Source organism: Conger conger, chromosome 8, assembly GCF_963514075.1.
Source record: "Conger conger chromosome 8, fConCon1.1, whole genome shotgun sequence".
Lineage (NCBI taxonomy): Eukaryota > Metazoa > Chordata > Actinopteri > Anguilliformes > Congridae > Conger > Conger conger.
In genome coordinates, this window is record NC_083767.1 from 46,740,625 (window position 1) to 46,756,838 (window position 16,214).

At 45.4% G+C, this 16,214-nt stretch overlaps 1 protein-coding gene across 5 annotated transcripts; it reads right to left on the reverse strand.

Moving 5' to 3' along the window:
* Positions 1 to 3,383: 3,383 nt before the first annotated feature.
* LOC133135186 (bromodomain-containing protein 1-like) lies at positions 3,384 to 15,919 on the reverse strand. Of its 5 annotated transcripts, none has more exons than XM_061252006.1 (13): positions 15,630 to 15,919; positions 12,934 to 14,321; positions 11,758 to 11,914; positions 11,239 to 11,370; positions 10,633 to 10,761; positions 10,133 to 10,445; positions 9,525 to 9,785; positions 8,725 to 9,219; positions 8,147 to 8,273; positions 7,306 to 7,436; positions 6,675 to 6,784; positions 5,194 to 5,348; positions 3,384 to 4,781 (listed from the first exon to the last, which is right to left on the reverse strand). In XM_061252006.1, the coding sequence occupies exons 2-13, from the start codon at positions 14,301 to 14,303 to the stop codon at positions 4,598 to 4,600; spliced, it is 3,564 nt and encodes a 1,187-aa protein (XP_061107990.1). In that variant the 5' UTR covers positions 14,304 to 14,321; positions 15,630 to 15,919; the 3' UTR covers positions 3,384 to 4,597. The 5 variants fall into 5 exon arrangements, 4 of the variants coding, with proteins under 4 accessions (XP_061107990.1, XP_061107988.1, XP_061107991.1 ...); XM_061252004.1 differs by having other exon boundaries at positions 7,306 to 7,439; XM_061252007.1 differs by lacking the exon at positions 6,675 to 6,784 and having other exon boundaries at positions 4,632 to 4,781; positions 7,306 to 7,439.
* Positions 15,920 to 16,214: the final 295 nt, after the last annotated feature.

Genomic DNA, 16,214 nt, shown 5'->3' on the forward strand with positions numbered 1-16,214 from the left:
GCAGAGTTGTAAAGTGCTTAGAAAAAGTTAACTCAATATTGAAAAATGCTTGTTAGCAATTATTAATAAAACAACAATAAAACAGATGGAATTTGATTAAAATAACGGAACAGGCACAGACTGAGACTAATTCAGGCTGATTACAAAGCTACACAGTAAGATGTCCAGTGTTAATTCAGTTCTAACAGAGCACATACAATAACCATATGTACTCTGAAAGAGTTTATTTAACACTGAATATTAATGTCACACATTACAATAAGGTAGTTAATGTTGTTGTTGACATTAATTAATGATGGACAATGCATCAATGGTCCATCATTGGTCAATGCATTTGTTAACAACTAACTAACGTATTTGTTCCATGATATTTATACATTAGTAAATCATAGGATGATCTTATAATTAGTTAAGGTTCATGCCAATTCGTTGAACCTTATTGTAAAGAGTTACCTATTTTATTGTCGCACCAGAAAACAGTGATCTTACTGATTGAAGAGATGAGAGATTGAGGTGTGATATGATGTGAAATGAGACTGCTGCAGAGCGGTTTGTCGATGGTGGAGAAATGGAGGTTAGGAGGTATGACTGCTAATAAATGAGACAATCGTTCAGCTGAACGGCCTCTGTAATATAACACCTCCATCTGGCAAGTCAAAGACAATCGACAAAGAGGGGCATGCCTGCCTCTTTCACAATTTGCATATTTTCTTACGGTTACGCATGTATTTTAAACCAATTGAGATTGCATTCCCACGAAAGAGAATATGATGAATAGCCTAATGGTTGGTTGTAACAAGTCATTTCAGAATGGAAAATCAGCAGACTAAGTGTTGCGCTGAATCATTTTGGCATTAAATTGAAAAACTGATGACAAAAGATGTGTCAGGCAGTGCACGAAATTATGTGACATATTAGCCGCATGTGCGAGGTTAGGCTTATTGCTTACAGAATACGAGGCAATATGGTATAGGGTTGGTTTGGCATTTGACAGCTTAACACAGCACAGCCCCTCTCCACCTCGTCATTGAAGTGTCCTTCAGCAGGTGACGTTTTCTGACGACTTCAGGTGACACTTTGTGGAGAATAATGGATTCCTAGCCCCGGTTGTCACCAGGGCTCACCTGCTGGCTTCTATCCGGCAATTTCAGAGACCCCGGCAGGCGAGGGAGGCCGCCAGCGAGTACCCGGCTAATTAGGGCGCCTCACTCAGTCAAAGTTATTTGATGAAGGTGATGTGGGAGATTGATCTTCATGCTTGACTTCCTCCCCGACTGCGCGCAGTGTTTACCTCCCCTAGCAATTAGCATCTGATTGAGAGAAAAGACGACAGTGGAGCCGCTGTTTCGTTTTAAATTCCGAGTCACAAGTGCAAGATTTTTGAGCTCAAAACTTCTTCTAATAACAACAACGGCTAGTTGGCGAACAATAAAATGCGGATTTGATATATATTACAAACACGGAGGCTATCCCGATACACTCTCAAAGCAGATGTGTTAAAAACAACACATAACGTGTCGTTTCTAACGCACCTCCATGTCTAGCTAAGGATGACACATTTTGTGTTACTTTCAACACAGTCTATGTTAAAAGTCACATAAATTGTACATTTAATATAAAAGACATAGGCATAATTTTGACACAAAATGTGTTAAGTAACACAAAACTAGCAGACCTGGGTCAAATATGTAATGGTTTTGGATTTAAATATTTTTATGTGCTCGATTGATCTTGCAAGGTGCAGTTGAGCCAACCAAGAGGACCAGAAGGTAGGGTTGCACTTTTTTGAGAGTATTTCATGTTCCAATACACCAGACAAGCCTAGAAAAGTATTTGAATCCAAAACAATTACTGATTTTACCCAGGTCTGAAAAGTAGTAACACAAAGTGTGTTGAATATTAAGGCATCTGCAGTTTCCTTCTTTTACCCAAAAGGGTGTGCAAAGAAAACAAACAACAACAAAAACAACTATAATAATACATTCCAGATATTCCGGTGCATATTACAGATTGACACCAAATAATGAGGTTGGGATGTATGCCTTCCCTGACTGGGCAATGCTGAATTTATTACTATTATCATTATTATTCTGCCTGAATGAATGCACGCACGCGTAGACATTTTTAAGCATGACATTACCCATGTGTTAATCGTGAACTATGCATGCAGAGAATTATCCAATTGGGCTACAAACAGAATCATGTGCACAATCTTTATACTAACCATGGAGGACAGATGGTGCCAGTAAATGTGGCCTAATGCCCTGTATGTTCATTTGACATCCTAAACGGACATTGGGCTATTCCTATTTGATGCATTAGGAACAGCGGGATCGATTGCAATGAATGAGGAAAAAGCCAAATTGAGGAGTTAGGCCAAAAGAAACAAAAGCCAATTGAAACATTAGCCTACATTCAGCCATCACCAGCAAAATGTAACTAGGGTAGGCTGTTTTTATGAATTTGATTTGGTAACGTGACCGTCCATTTAATAACCTAGTCAGTCTAAACCTTCATTTACTAGGCCTGCTGATAGTCTACTCAATGCAACAATGTGGTATTTCAAGAAATGGACAATTGACAGACGAGGCTTCAGTCAGACAGGATCCAGTAGTGTACTGCATCTTGACATCAGAACAGAAATTATATCAGTTAAGCCAGGGGTGTCAAACTAAATTCCCAGAGGGCTGCAGTATCTGTAGGTTTTTGTTGTTTCCTTTCAATTAGCTGCCAATTAGGCCTTGAGGACATGGTGAGTGGGCTCTTTAGCCAATCAATGACTTGAATGCACCGCGAGTGCCATGACACCCCGAAAGCCAGCAGACACTGCAGCCCTCCAGGCCCGGAGTTTGACTACTGCGACCGCAGCACCTAAACGCATCTCCCTCCTGCTGCTGTGCCCTTCTGCATTACAGTATTACATAAAGTGCTTTAGCGCCCTCTGGAGGAAGACTTCAGACTCTAAGCATATCCTAAAATAAGTGGCACGGATTTAGTCACTGCACGTCATTGTGTTACTGTCAAAATACTTAGACTGCACAGTGTGTGTACACAAACATAATATACACAGACTATGTAAATATATGCTGTACACACACAATGCTCAGAACCATTACCCATAGTTAACCAGGTTAACTGCATTTGCATAGAAGTAAAGCTGTTTTTTTTTTGCGTGGAAAATGCTACAAGAAATTGTGAAACATTCCCACTTTACTGTGAAAGTCTTAAAAGTCAGTATGAGATTTCTTCATTTAACTTTTAATGGGGGACTGAAGCTATTATCTCATTAAAATAACCTCATTATCTATAACACATGCATGGATGCATGCGTGCCCACACATCCAGGGTGTCTACGATTTCTAATTATCCAATAAACTACTCCCTTCTGTATTTTCAGCGTATTTATTAAAAAATAAAATAAAAACAAAAATAAAAACCCTATTGGGGTGATCCCAGTAACCACCTAACAATGGTCTATGTACAGAACATACCATACAAAAATGTTTTCAAAACCTACCTATTGCTACCCAGGATCCTACTAAAAGAACGATTCACAAATTCTATTGGTCAACCGTCAAAATTACATGAGAAACACAAGGTCATATTTTGTAAAACAAAAATAGGTCCGCAATAACCTGTCATCACTTAATCTTTTACATTTCTCTGTATATAAAGTAATGCAAATACTTTTTTTCTTTACAATAAATAAAACAGACTCACCCTTCTACAGTTATAATACAGATCCCTGTAACATAGAAAAAACAAATTAAAACCACTGATTGAAAAAGTTATTTTTGTTTTTAGTCCGACTAATACCATTCACACCAGACAAAGTCAAAATAAAAAGTAGGAAATATCTGGGCAGCGAGTATTTTTGGTTTCGTGAGAATGACGCACTTTCGGTTTTCCATAGCTACTAAAGATTTCCTGTGTAAGCATCTGAAGTATACAGATATATAGATTTATATAAATATGTACAAACAAAAACATACTAAAATTATTGAAAATATTCTTGTACAAAAATAAAGAGGCAGAGTGAGGAAGTTTACGCACATAAACTTCAATAACTTAAGAAAGCAGAAATAAATGGAGAAGTTACTGAAATACTTTTGAAACCGTTTGTTTAAGCCCTACACGGGTCTCGTTTATAACCAGGACTTCCTAGTGTCCATAGCACCAGTAAAGACCGCATGATAGTGCGAACGTGAATGACTTAAGTATAAATACCAAGTAATATACAGTACCAATTCTTAAAAAAAAAAAATCTACACAATAAGTTAGTGTCAGGAAATGTACAGGTATTTACAGTTCATTAAATACACAGGTAAAATGGAGGAAATGGAGTGACTGAGTGAGGGCTGAAATGTTGTACAGAGTGCAGAGTTCTGTGAGCAGTCCAGTGGTCCTGCAGTAGCAGTCACAGACAAACACATTCATGGAGTAGCAGCCATCTGACCAGCAAGGCTGAAGAGGAGGGGGCAGGGGGGCGACTGGGCATTACAGTTAGAGGCGTCCGGTGAAGTGGAAGGTGAACAGGGTGCCCCTGCCCCCAGCCCGACCCTCCCCACCCCCAGAGGTTGGGCAGTCCGGCCCAGGCTCAGTCCACATCGCTCAGGTCACTGACGGGCCGGTCCTGGACGCGGCTCAGGTGGTTCATGGCTCGGGTGAAGGCCGTCTGCACGGCCTTCCGGATGCTGGACGTGCGGCCCTCCATCATTTTGATCTTGTCGATGGTCTTGTCGATCCCCAGTGGCACCACTTTGGACTTAGGAAGCCACTGCCTGCAGAAACGGGAAAAGGCGGAAGTTTTAAGAGTCGCTTCAAACGAACACCGGGCTGAAGCAGTCTCGTTGAGGCGAGGATATTTTTTTAAATGGTCATTATGGTTAAAAACCCAGTTGCACATCATCACAGACACTAGGCTATAAACAGTAATGCTGGGTAATCGACAGACACTAAACGCCTCGTATACTTTCTCACTTAATTATCCGCTGTTCCTAGGGGACTGAGTGCAAACACAGTAAATATATCCATTCCTGATACTCCTCCTCAAGTCGAGAGTATTTATGGTAAATAAAACATTACCGCTACCCCAGGGACTCTCAGACAGGGTACCCAAATCAGCGCAGTGCACTTAACTACGTTCGGTCCAAGAAACACGGCATAAATAAATAAAAGGGAAAGATTTCTCACCAACTGCGTTTGTTGTCGAAGAAGAGGACGAGGAAGAGTTTCTCTCCGGACTTGTACTGCATCTGCTCCCCAATCCGGAGCACATCCATGGGGGGCATCGGGATCGAGACGCCATTGTGCTGACAGCCCACCCGGGGCATTTTGGGGTCGATTATCTGTGCCCAGGAGATAAAACGCGTAGGTATGGGAGTTAAGTCTCCGGCTACCAATCCCACACACAGCCAGGGACATGCAAGCTCGATCACACACACACACACACACACACACACACACACACACACACACACACACACACACACACACACACACACACACACACACACACACACACACACACACACACACACACACACACACACACACACACGCCTGCTGATGTGCTGCAGCACAGCCATCTGTTCCGGAGGTTCGCAAAGCAAGTTCACGTTGATAAGGTTACCAGCCAAACTTCAGTCTAAACACAGAGCATGCAAAAGCTTCCAGCATGACCTCTCAGGCAGTTAAAGTTGGCAACCATGTGAGAATTTATGAATGAATGCTGCCACCTAGAGGAGCCTCTCAAAATGAAATGTTTTTGAATATGTAATATATAATTTTGAATATGAATAATTAATATGCAATGAAGGGTATATCTTATCAAATGGAATTTTACAACATTTGTAAGAAATGACTAAATATGACTCAGGACTAAAGATTGGAGGACATTCAAATGAAATTGAATCATATGAAAACTGTATTTCATGCACAGACCCGAAATGGACCACGCAATAATGATTCAGGCATACTTTTTGTGACCGTCTCAGCTTTGGGGGGAGGGATAGGGGGAATAGTTAAAAGCTATTGACTGGATGCACGGTCCATAAACACTAGGTTGCATGTCATGAATAAGAAACTATAACCAAGCATGACCCATATTAAAGTGTGAGTGTGAAAGGCAGTCTCACAGACAGGACTAAAATGGTAATTCAAAGATCAGACTGATGCTATCATACTAAAATTTTAAAATCTTGTTAAGTGGTTTCAAATAAACTACAATGGCAACTGAGCAAACAAGAGCATCGAGTGTTTGGGACTAAAACTGGGACTCTTCTCTCATAACGCTATTCTCAAGTACCCACACAATTCTATTTGCAATACACTAGAGAAACCGGGTTATGTGCTCTTATCTCAAAAGGGAATTTCACTGATTTAGAATGCAGCATGAGTTTGGCATCTCAGCAAACACTTTAATGAAGACACACTTCACAGACTGAAACCTACACAGCACTAGGGTGTGCGTGTACATTTGAGACAACAGGATGCATGGATGTGAGCTTGTATGTGAGCTTGCCCGTGAACGTGCGTTTCGAGCATGCATGTGCATGGAGGCATGCATGAGCATGTGGGCGCATGTGGCACGTGAAGGGCAGGGTATGGGGGTGGCGAAGAGGATGAGGAGGAGACGGTCAGTCGCTCGCCAACGTACACATACTCGCACTCACCAAGGCAGGGTAGGAAGGGTATCCGCTACATTTTGCCCAAACTAGTTTTAGAGGTTCCAGAACAACAGTTGCAGCACTAGCAGGCATCCATATATTGCTGTTGCCAACTTCTATGGAAGCGGGAATAACGACAATCAAGTTATGAGGGGGTTCACTGCAAATACAGAGCACAATACCTCCAAAAGCCATGCTTAAAAGGACAGAGAAACATTACCACACAGGTGTATCAGCCTAATCAATGAACAATAAATATACACCAACACATAACTATACAGAGATCAAAACAAGCAGAGACTACACATGATCTAATCAATAACAATAACAATGAGGTGAACATATACGCTAAATGACATCTACAAAAAATTCTGATTGTGTGACCAAAACATATTGCTCTTCGATATATTTGGGCCAAAGCCACTATGACTGCACAATGTCAGAAGACTACTGACGGTATTATGCAGCTGATTTTCCTACAACTGCACAAAGCGTCAAACTTCAGCTTGCCATTCCTCTTAACAGGTACTCAGTCACACAATCGGACTACCAGAAACAAGCAAGGAACACATGAAGTGGCGTCTCCTAAGCATATGCTGTGCTGTGTTGAGGAAGGGGGAGGAAGCGGCCCACGTACCAGCTGCAATCCTGGCAGCCTTGGCGAAGTTTCCGTTCTCGATGCAGGCGATTAGCTGGGTCTTGTCGTCCACCGTGTTTCTCCTCACCAGTGCGGGCTTTCCTTTCCCACACTTTGGAAGACTGAAAGTGCTACTGGAAACCACAACACAATGAGTCCTGCATCTGCCCGTCAGTATGACCGCAAACATGACCGCACAGATTCTTCCCTTCATTGGAAAGTTAGCATTATATGTAATATGCGTTATGTAAGACTGTTTGTGAACGTGTGGGATGATGTTTTAAGAGCGTAGGCGGGGTAAAAGCCTGCGGAAACAGCATGTGCTTGAGGATAGTGTAAGTGTGCCCGTATTATCATCAGTGATAATATACTGCACAGTATGTCTCTGCACAGGCCAATGAGGGAGTGTCTAGGAACAGAAAATATCCCGAAGCAGAGGACAGCATGTGAAATCAGGACAGTATGTGGAAGGGTGTGAGAGAAAGCGTGAGAAACCAGGGGGACAGCGCGTGAGAAACCAGGGGGACAGCATGCGAGACAGCGTGTGAAACCAGGGGGACAGCGCGTGAGAAACCAGGGGGACAGCATGCGAGACAGCGTGTGAAACCAGGGGGACAGCGCGTGAGAAACCAGGGGGACAGCATACGAGACAGCGTGTGAAACCAGGGGGACAGCGCGTGAGAAACCAGGGGGACAGCATGCGAGACAGCGTGTGAAACCAGGGGGACAGCGCGTGAGAAACCAGGGGGACAGCATACGAGACAGCGTGTGAAACCAGAGGGACAGCGTGTGTGAAATAAGGGGGGCACAGCGTGTGAGAGTGTGCAGGAACAGCTCATACCTGGTGCTACACAGCAGGCTGCCACTGGAGGAGATGCTGGACTCCGAGGCGCACCTCCGCCGGGGCTCCAGCTGCCTGCTGGGACTGAGCTCTTTCTCCTGCTCGACGACAAAGCCGTTAGACAGGCCTGGAGACGCGAGAGGAGAGCGTCAGGAAAGAGTCAAATCACACACTAAACACAACACATACACACATAAACTGATGATTGTATCCATTCTTTCACCAAGTACAGATTTGTTGTCTCATTTTAAAGTAGACAATACAATAAAGCGAAGCAGTGACCAGAATGCAGATACACAGTTAAAAATTTTGGCTTTGAAATAATATTCCATGTACATTTATAAAACAAGTATATTATTAGTTTTCCATATGCTAAAAGGTCTTGCACAAGCTAAAGCTCTTAGCAAATCAGGCCTGTGCTTGATTGAATCATGCCAAGCATCACTATTCCTGAAAAAAAACATCAACCTTGTACCACTGCCAAAGCTCAGGCAGCCATCCTGATCTGGGGGAAACATCACCATTAACAATGGATGATGCAGCGGAAGAGCGACGGTAATGTACGGCAGGAGGGTTACCTGCATCGAAGCGTTTGCTGGGGGTGGACTCGTCCCCTTCGCTGTCCCCGCTGGCGCTGCGGGACCTCTTCCTGGGCTGCAGTAGCGTCTCCAGTCGAGGGATGACCACGGACAGGAAGGTTTTGGTGCCCAGCTGGGGGCAGGGGGCCTGGGTGTCCCCTTCTTTGCCGGGCTTCTGAGGGCTGGCGCTCTTGGACTTGCGGAAGAGCACGGACGTGCGGCGGTTGACGGGGCCGGAAGGCTCGGACAGCGTGGACGTGGCGACCACGCTGACGTCGGCGTCGGAGAGCGGCGGGCACGCGGAGGTGAGTCCGTTTAGCGTCTCCTTGGTTCCCGGGGCGAGGCGCCTCCCGCCGTCAAACTTGACTCGCTTCTGGCACTTGTCGGGGTTGGGGTCTATGGGCTTGAGTGTAGGCGGTTCTGAATGACTGTCGGCATTTATCGGAGGAGGTAATGAGTCAGACGGTTCCAGTTTCGGTGGCAATGATTTATCTCCTGCAAAATAGTGAGAAAAATATACTGGTTACAAAGAAATAATAAAATAAAAGGAAAAGTGTGAAACTGGTATAAGGAACAAGGTTGGCTTCAATATAAAGGGTATAATGAGCCAGCTTGGTTCAAGCTACAGCGTGAAACTAATATAAACAAGGCTAGTTCCAAAAGGGCATTTCACAAAGCAGGACAGTAGCATATGGCAGTATAGGAATAATGACCTGGACTGGTTCTACCTCTAAAGAGGAAAAGCCAAATAGGTGGTTAAAACACCCTGCTGTCAGGCAGCCTTCTCCCAGAGTGCATACCATCATCTTCAGCGTCCTGTCCAGCAGGCTCCACCTCCTCCGGTCTGGGCTCTTCCCTCTCCTCCACGCGGGGCACTGGAACGTTCCGTAGGCTCATCTCTGCACGTACGCTGCAGATCTCCTTCTTCAGCAGCTTCAGGCGCTTGCTACGCGAAGGGCTGGTCTTCATGCTGCACGTCAGGTCCAGCTTCTCCAGCAGGCCCTTCAGCTGCTCCTCCAGAGACATGTGTGCCCGGTTGGCTGGGTTTAGCAAGCGATCCACTGCAGGAAAGAGCAGAACCTCTTATTAATTATAAAGAAAAAAAAGAAAAAAAAAAAAGAATATAATCCTTGGATTGACAACTTCGGAATCTTCGTTCCTGATGCAACAGTAATACCTAGCCTCTGAGGAAAGTGAAAGCTTGTCTTTCCACAGTGATTACACTAGAATGGTGGTAGAAACAGTGGGATTGGGATCTTGGTGACTAAGTGTTGCTTGCTGTTGGTGGTGGTCGCCAGTGAACTCTAACTTTGGTTTTAATAGTGCTTTACACATATTTTTAAATCACACTGCTTTTGCATGGCTGTATCAGTCAGGCCTCATCAACGTACAAGTTAGCTGTACTCACCATCCTCCCAGGAGAACGTGGGTGGAGGCTCCAGTTTTGGGGCCTCAGGCAGGTGCATCCCACTGTCGAAGTCGAAGCCAGTGAGCTCCACGTGGCGGCGAGTCTTCCGGAGCACGACCCCGCCCTGGTCTCGCAGACGCACGGCGGCGCGGTAGAAGAAGGTGTCCTTGGCATTGTATTTCATGCAGTTGGCCACTATTAGGTTAAAGTCATCCTCAAACTCATCCAGGTTCCTGTATCCATGAGCCTCAATGCGGCTCCTCATGGTGGAAAAATCCATTGGCACCTTGATGTGGTCCAGATAATCTGGAACCTATAAGACAATGCGCATACGCACAAACCACACACACAACAACACAGAGTAAACTACAATGGTAAAATTGTGAAGGTTGTGTCTAGTACCGTATTGCATAATATACTTGTGGAGGTATCAACCAGCTTCGGTTCTTTGTCATTTTCTCCACTGCAGTCGGGAATATCTTGGTATGTATGAGACTCACCTCGTTGAGGCTGACGGGCTGGGCAAAGATCTTGGCCTGGTCCTTCTCCTGGAGCTGGTCCAAGACGGACCGAAGCAGAATGGTTAATGGGGCGAGCTGTACCTCCAGCACCGACTGCTGCAGCTTCATCTACAGAACACAGCACACACGGACACACGAAACAGGTTCACAACTTGCGCACATAAACCTGCAGCAACTTCAACCTTATTCCATCATGAGACACTACACTGAAACCACTGTGTGAACGATCATAAAAGAGTTGTGTTTCTGTTGTGAAAGTGGGTGCAGCTCTCTGGTTTTTATACTCAAAGGCGTGGCTGCGATTTGTGGTGTGCTGTAGTCTCTTCTCTCTCATTTTCATATGTGGTTATGACTTTGGAGGTGTGGCATTTCCCTTGCTCTCATGTTAGCATCCAAAGAGGGGTATAGTGCCCAGGTATCAATAGCCAAAATGCTGCACCTGCGCTGAATTCACGAGCACCTACATCAGAGAATAATCAATAAAGCCTTGGACTCCGATACCCATACCCTCGGAGGTACTCCCCCCCTCCACCAACTATTTTCCTGTGAGAAAACCAGCGTACGACCTTCTGGCTGTAGCAGTACCTCCTCTCTCTTGAGTTTCTCCCTCTTGCGGATCAGCTCCAGTAACAGACGGGTGCGCTCCAGGTCATGGCGTAGACGGTGCCACTCCTTCAGCTGTTCTTTAAGTGCTCGACTCTCCTCCTCATTCTTTTTCTGATGAATAAACCAAAAACAGATTGCTTAAAATATATAAACTGCTTCCAGGGAAGATGACAGTTTGCAATTCCCACTCCCCTCTTGTGATCAAATGAGATCCCTGTGTGCACTCTTTAATTAGCACCTAACAGATTACAATAATGAGTCTGCATATCTGCTGAACTTTGGTCCTTGAGGAGCAAGGTTAAAGAAACCCCATTAATGCCAATACATTTTACATAAAGAAAAAAAAACGTTCACAACAGCAAGGGCTCTTATATTAACCAATAAAGCACAATTTAGCAATCCATGAACATCCCTGTAAAGTAACAGGTGATGATCATAAGTGCATTTGAGCTGAAGTGCACAGTAACAGAGATGCACGGGGGCTGTGTTTGAACTGACCGGCTGTGTGGTCTTCTTGGATTGCAGACCGGACTGCAGGCGCCGGATCAGAGGTACCCCGTTCCTCGACTGCCTTTTCAGGGACCAGTAGCTCAGGGCACGTTCGACAAACACTTTTTTCTTCTGGACAGACACCTGACTTAGGATGGTGTTTAACCTAAAGAAATAATTTTGTCCGTTTGAGTTTTGGTGAGGCTTAAGGTCTGACAGAAAAGCTACAGCTAGTGTAACTGCACTGATCCCAACATTCCGCTAAAGGTGCCATTTCTGTATCCCATTGCTCATTCTACACAGAACGCCCTTCAAAAAAATGCTCTTTTTAAAGCTTACACACATCTGTGAATGATGAAGGTCCCATATTGTGGAAAATGTTGGATGTCTTGCTATGTGGATCACAAAGGAGTTGAAGGTGCTATAAAAAAAAAAACGCTGGAAGTAGGAAAAGCACAGTCTCTAAATAAATCCATGTAATCCGTATTAAGAAAATGTGAAGAGTGAGAGTTTTGTGAAGTTATGACATCACAACAATACGCTAATTTGCTTCAGCACCCCGAGCCGGAACAAATCCAAGCACTTGGTACAGACTGGAGCCAAACAGAGGTTCACTGCTATCAATGAGCCTTAAAGACGCAGTCACTAGAGCCTGTTTTTGGTTTAGCTCATGATAGGTGCTGATGAATGAACATGTAACGCTGGATAGATTGTTTTTGGTACTTCTTAAAGATATCAGGACACAAAATAAAACACTGGAAAGGTGTACAATATGGCACCTTTAACGTTGATGATCATGTTAAATATCCTCCATCCAAGTAGATGTATCCCCTGCTTTGATCGTAACAGTTTCACATAAAAATACAGGAATATAACGCTGGTCTTTCTGAAAATGTAATAGTTAAAAATAAAAAAAGTCACTATTTGGTTTTATTAATTACGTGGTTCTGGCTCAGGGAATGGTGAGATTTCCAAGTCAGTTTAAAATTATACATTTAGTGCATAAGCTGTCATAATACAAAACAAAAAAAACATATAGTAAATAGAATGCCTTTGTTTGGAGAATTCGCATTTGCAGACACATAGGTAGCAAAGCTAAACACAGGACAAAACAAAAGCAATAGCCAGAGGTTTGTGTTCTATGAACCTAACCCAGGTTCCACAGGCTGTCTCAGTAAAACATACCTTTTGGGAGGTATATTCGGCATGGATACTGCTGGGACCACAGCCTGGGGCTCAGAGACGGAGACAACAGCCTTCTTTTTACTCTTCTTCTTCTGCCTGCCTTTTAACCTGCTCCTTCCGCTGTTCTTATCCCCGTTCTGACACAGTCTGTTGTTGGCTTTGGCTTCTTCGTAGATGGTGAGGGGCTTCCGGACACAGCCGGCGGGGGTGTGCGCGCCACAGTAGGCCGTCTTCTTCACCGAGAAGGTGGGGGTGCCTTCATCCGTTACCTCTTTGACGGGCTCCATCTTCATGTAGAGGCCAGCCTTCTGGGCGCAGCTGACGTGGAAGGCGGTGTAGCAGTTGGCCCGGTGGCACTGGATGCAGGCCCCCACGCCCTTCTCCTTGCAGAGGTAGCACGTTAGCTTCCAGCGAGCTGGCGGGATGTTCTGCACGCCGTCGATCGGCTCGATGAAAACCGTGTTGGAGAAGCCCACCTCGGGCACCCACAGGGCGCAGACCACATGGCCCCAGCGGTCGTCTTCCGTCCTCTTCAGGGCCCCACCCTTGTTGGGGCAGAGCACGCAGTCCACTGGCTGGGAGGGGGCCTGGAGGCAGTGCCGGCACAGCCATTGGCCCTCAGGGATGTAGGGCACGCCGTAGCACTCCTGGTGCACGGCCAGGTTGCACATGTCACAGAAAAGGATGGCGTTGCTGTTGTGGCACTCCCCGTCCATGCAGATGCAGCAGACAGCGTCCTCGTCGATGAGCGATTGAGGGTCAGCCTGGCCCAGGCTCTCGAAGAAGGACTCCTTTTCAAAGCGGTCCATGAGGAACTCAAACACGTTCTGTGAGACCTGGCTGAAGCCCTCGCTCCTCCTCTTCTCGTTGACCAGCTCCAGCCAGGCGTAGTCCTCCTCGTCCATGTCATACTCCACCTCCTCGTCCAGCTCCTCCGGTGTCTTCTCCTCGTAGGTGAAGTAGGCGGAGGGGCGACGGGGCACTGCGGGCAGGTTGTACTCCACTGTGCGGAATTTGGGTTCAGGGAGCGTGTTGGTCGGCACCGGAGGGGCCTGAGCAGGGGGCAGGGCCGCGATCTTCTTCTGCTGGCTGTTCTTCAGCCGGGTGGACCGGACCAGGACCTGCTGGGGCTTCACACTGTTCTCCTTGTTGCTGTTGCACTCCACGATCTCCTGGGCTGTGGGGTCGTCATCTGAAATGACCTCCAACTTGTCGAAAATGCTGATCCGGTGCACACGCCCGTCGATCTCCAGCTCCACCATGCGCTGCGCCTGGGCGTAAGTCAATGTCTCCCGGTTGGGCGAGGGCCGGATGGGAGAGGACGGGCGCTGTGGCGTCGGCACACGGTGGTTTCGCGTTTTTCTCTTCATCCCGAACGCCTCGAAAACCTGCAGCAGATACACATGCCCCCTCACAGCTTAAACCAAAGAAAAAGACAAGCCAGCATCCTGTCTTAGTTTCACTTTCATTTCCCTCATTTACAAGCTAATTTTGACAGCTTGTATCGCTTTTATCAGAGGAAACTGTCAACCATGTGCTGTATGCTTCAAATCACTCAGTGCACAACAGGTCAATCAAAACTGCTGTGTAGCAGGTCTTGGCATTTGGATTACACAAGAGCTCAAATTCTTGTACTACACACAAGAAATGGTTGCATGCCTGTGTGCCACTACCATGCACAAGCTTGAATGTTGGCAAAGACAAAGGGAATATACCAGCCCACAGTTTTGGCACCAACCAAGTTGACAACCACCAAGTCACCTTTACAACACCTTTACGTGGTCCAGGGAGCACCAGGCAAAAAGATAATTACATTTGTAAGGGTAATTTTCCCTAACACGTTTTTGGACAGGAAATTGGAGAAAGCATCAGTATTATTGCAACCCAGCTTCCTCAAACTTGTAAAAATATATATACATTTTACTGCGCTAGATGCGGGACACTGTTCCGAAGAAAAAAAAACGAAGTCAATTTCGTAATTCACGGGTGGTTGAGTTAGCTCAATGCTAAATGGCATTTTCAGCGTGCAGACAGATTGCACAGAATGCAAAATGACTGACAAAATAACTGATTCTTATCGGCTGTAGCTAGATGCTCGAGCGGCATAGAAATAAAGCACGCAATCTAGGCAAGTGACAGAGACTGAGCTACCCTCGCCACTTTAAATTCCACAGATAATCACGTACTGTCTGGCTAGACCCTAGCTGCATATTGAGACAATAATAACCCTTTGTTTGCAGCAAAACCGAGGGACAAATTATGAAGACTCCAACATTAGTTTGTCAATGTTGCTGGGAAACTATAGTAGTTTGACGTCACTGCACCAAACGTTTTGCCGGGATAGTTTGAATCAATGGGACATAGCAACACCGTTACAGTTTAATATCTACAGTGCATTTCGCCGATGGCTCCTTTGCAGTCATCTGCATGCACCGCCGCGCAGTGCATGCCGTTCCGCCAAGCCGCGATCAACAGGGAGAAGAGCGAACATCGCCAGCGGCCTGGGGTGCTGGGACGGTTCACAATAATAAAGCTAGCTAGTAAAGACAAATATGGCGTCCAACAAAACAAGAATCCGAGTCGATTTTGAAGAATAGCATTTTTTCACCCAGACTGGCAATTTCATTTGATCATAAGCATTGACACATGAATGATCAGAACATGTATGTGTACGAATTATAACAACTAGCTCATACCTTGCGGTTCCAAAGCTTTTGCTGAAGACAGCAGCAGCGCTGGTGAAAGCAATGGCGATGTGGCCTGCGGAGCGGCTGTGATTCCGCACAATCTTCTCATCCAACGGGCCCCGCTCAAGCTTTCAGCTGGAATGTTTAGGGATATCTAGATGTATCCATCACGACCGTCTGGATTCTGACTTCGGTTCTATCATCGGTATGCAAGTACACGTAAAATAACCATTCGTAAATCGCACAGTTCGCTTTCTAATGACGACCAGCAGCTACCCAAGGCTTCCCTCTCCCAACAACAATGCGGTTGCACTGGAGGCCCCACCCGCACGCACAACGTAATTACGTAAGGGGGAGGTCAGGAAGCTGCCTTTTAAATCCAGACTTAGCTGTGAATCAAGGTTTATTATGGGTGCAAGCTAAAATTTTTGATAGCTTGTTCAATTTTTTTACTTGTAGCACGATATAGCTATGATATGGCACTGATCATATATGAAAAGTAATGTTCTATATCATCAATACCAACATCGCTGTCAATACTTAGACGAAGCTAACGATACAGTAGCACAATTACCTTGCTAAAACTGTACGGGA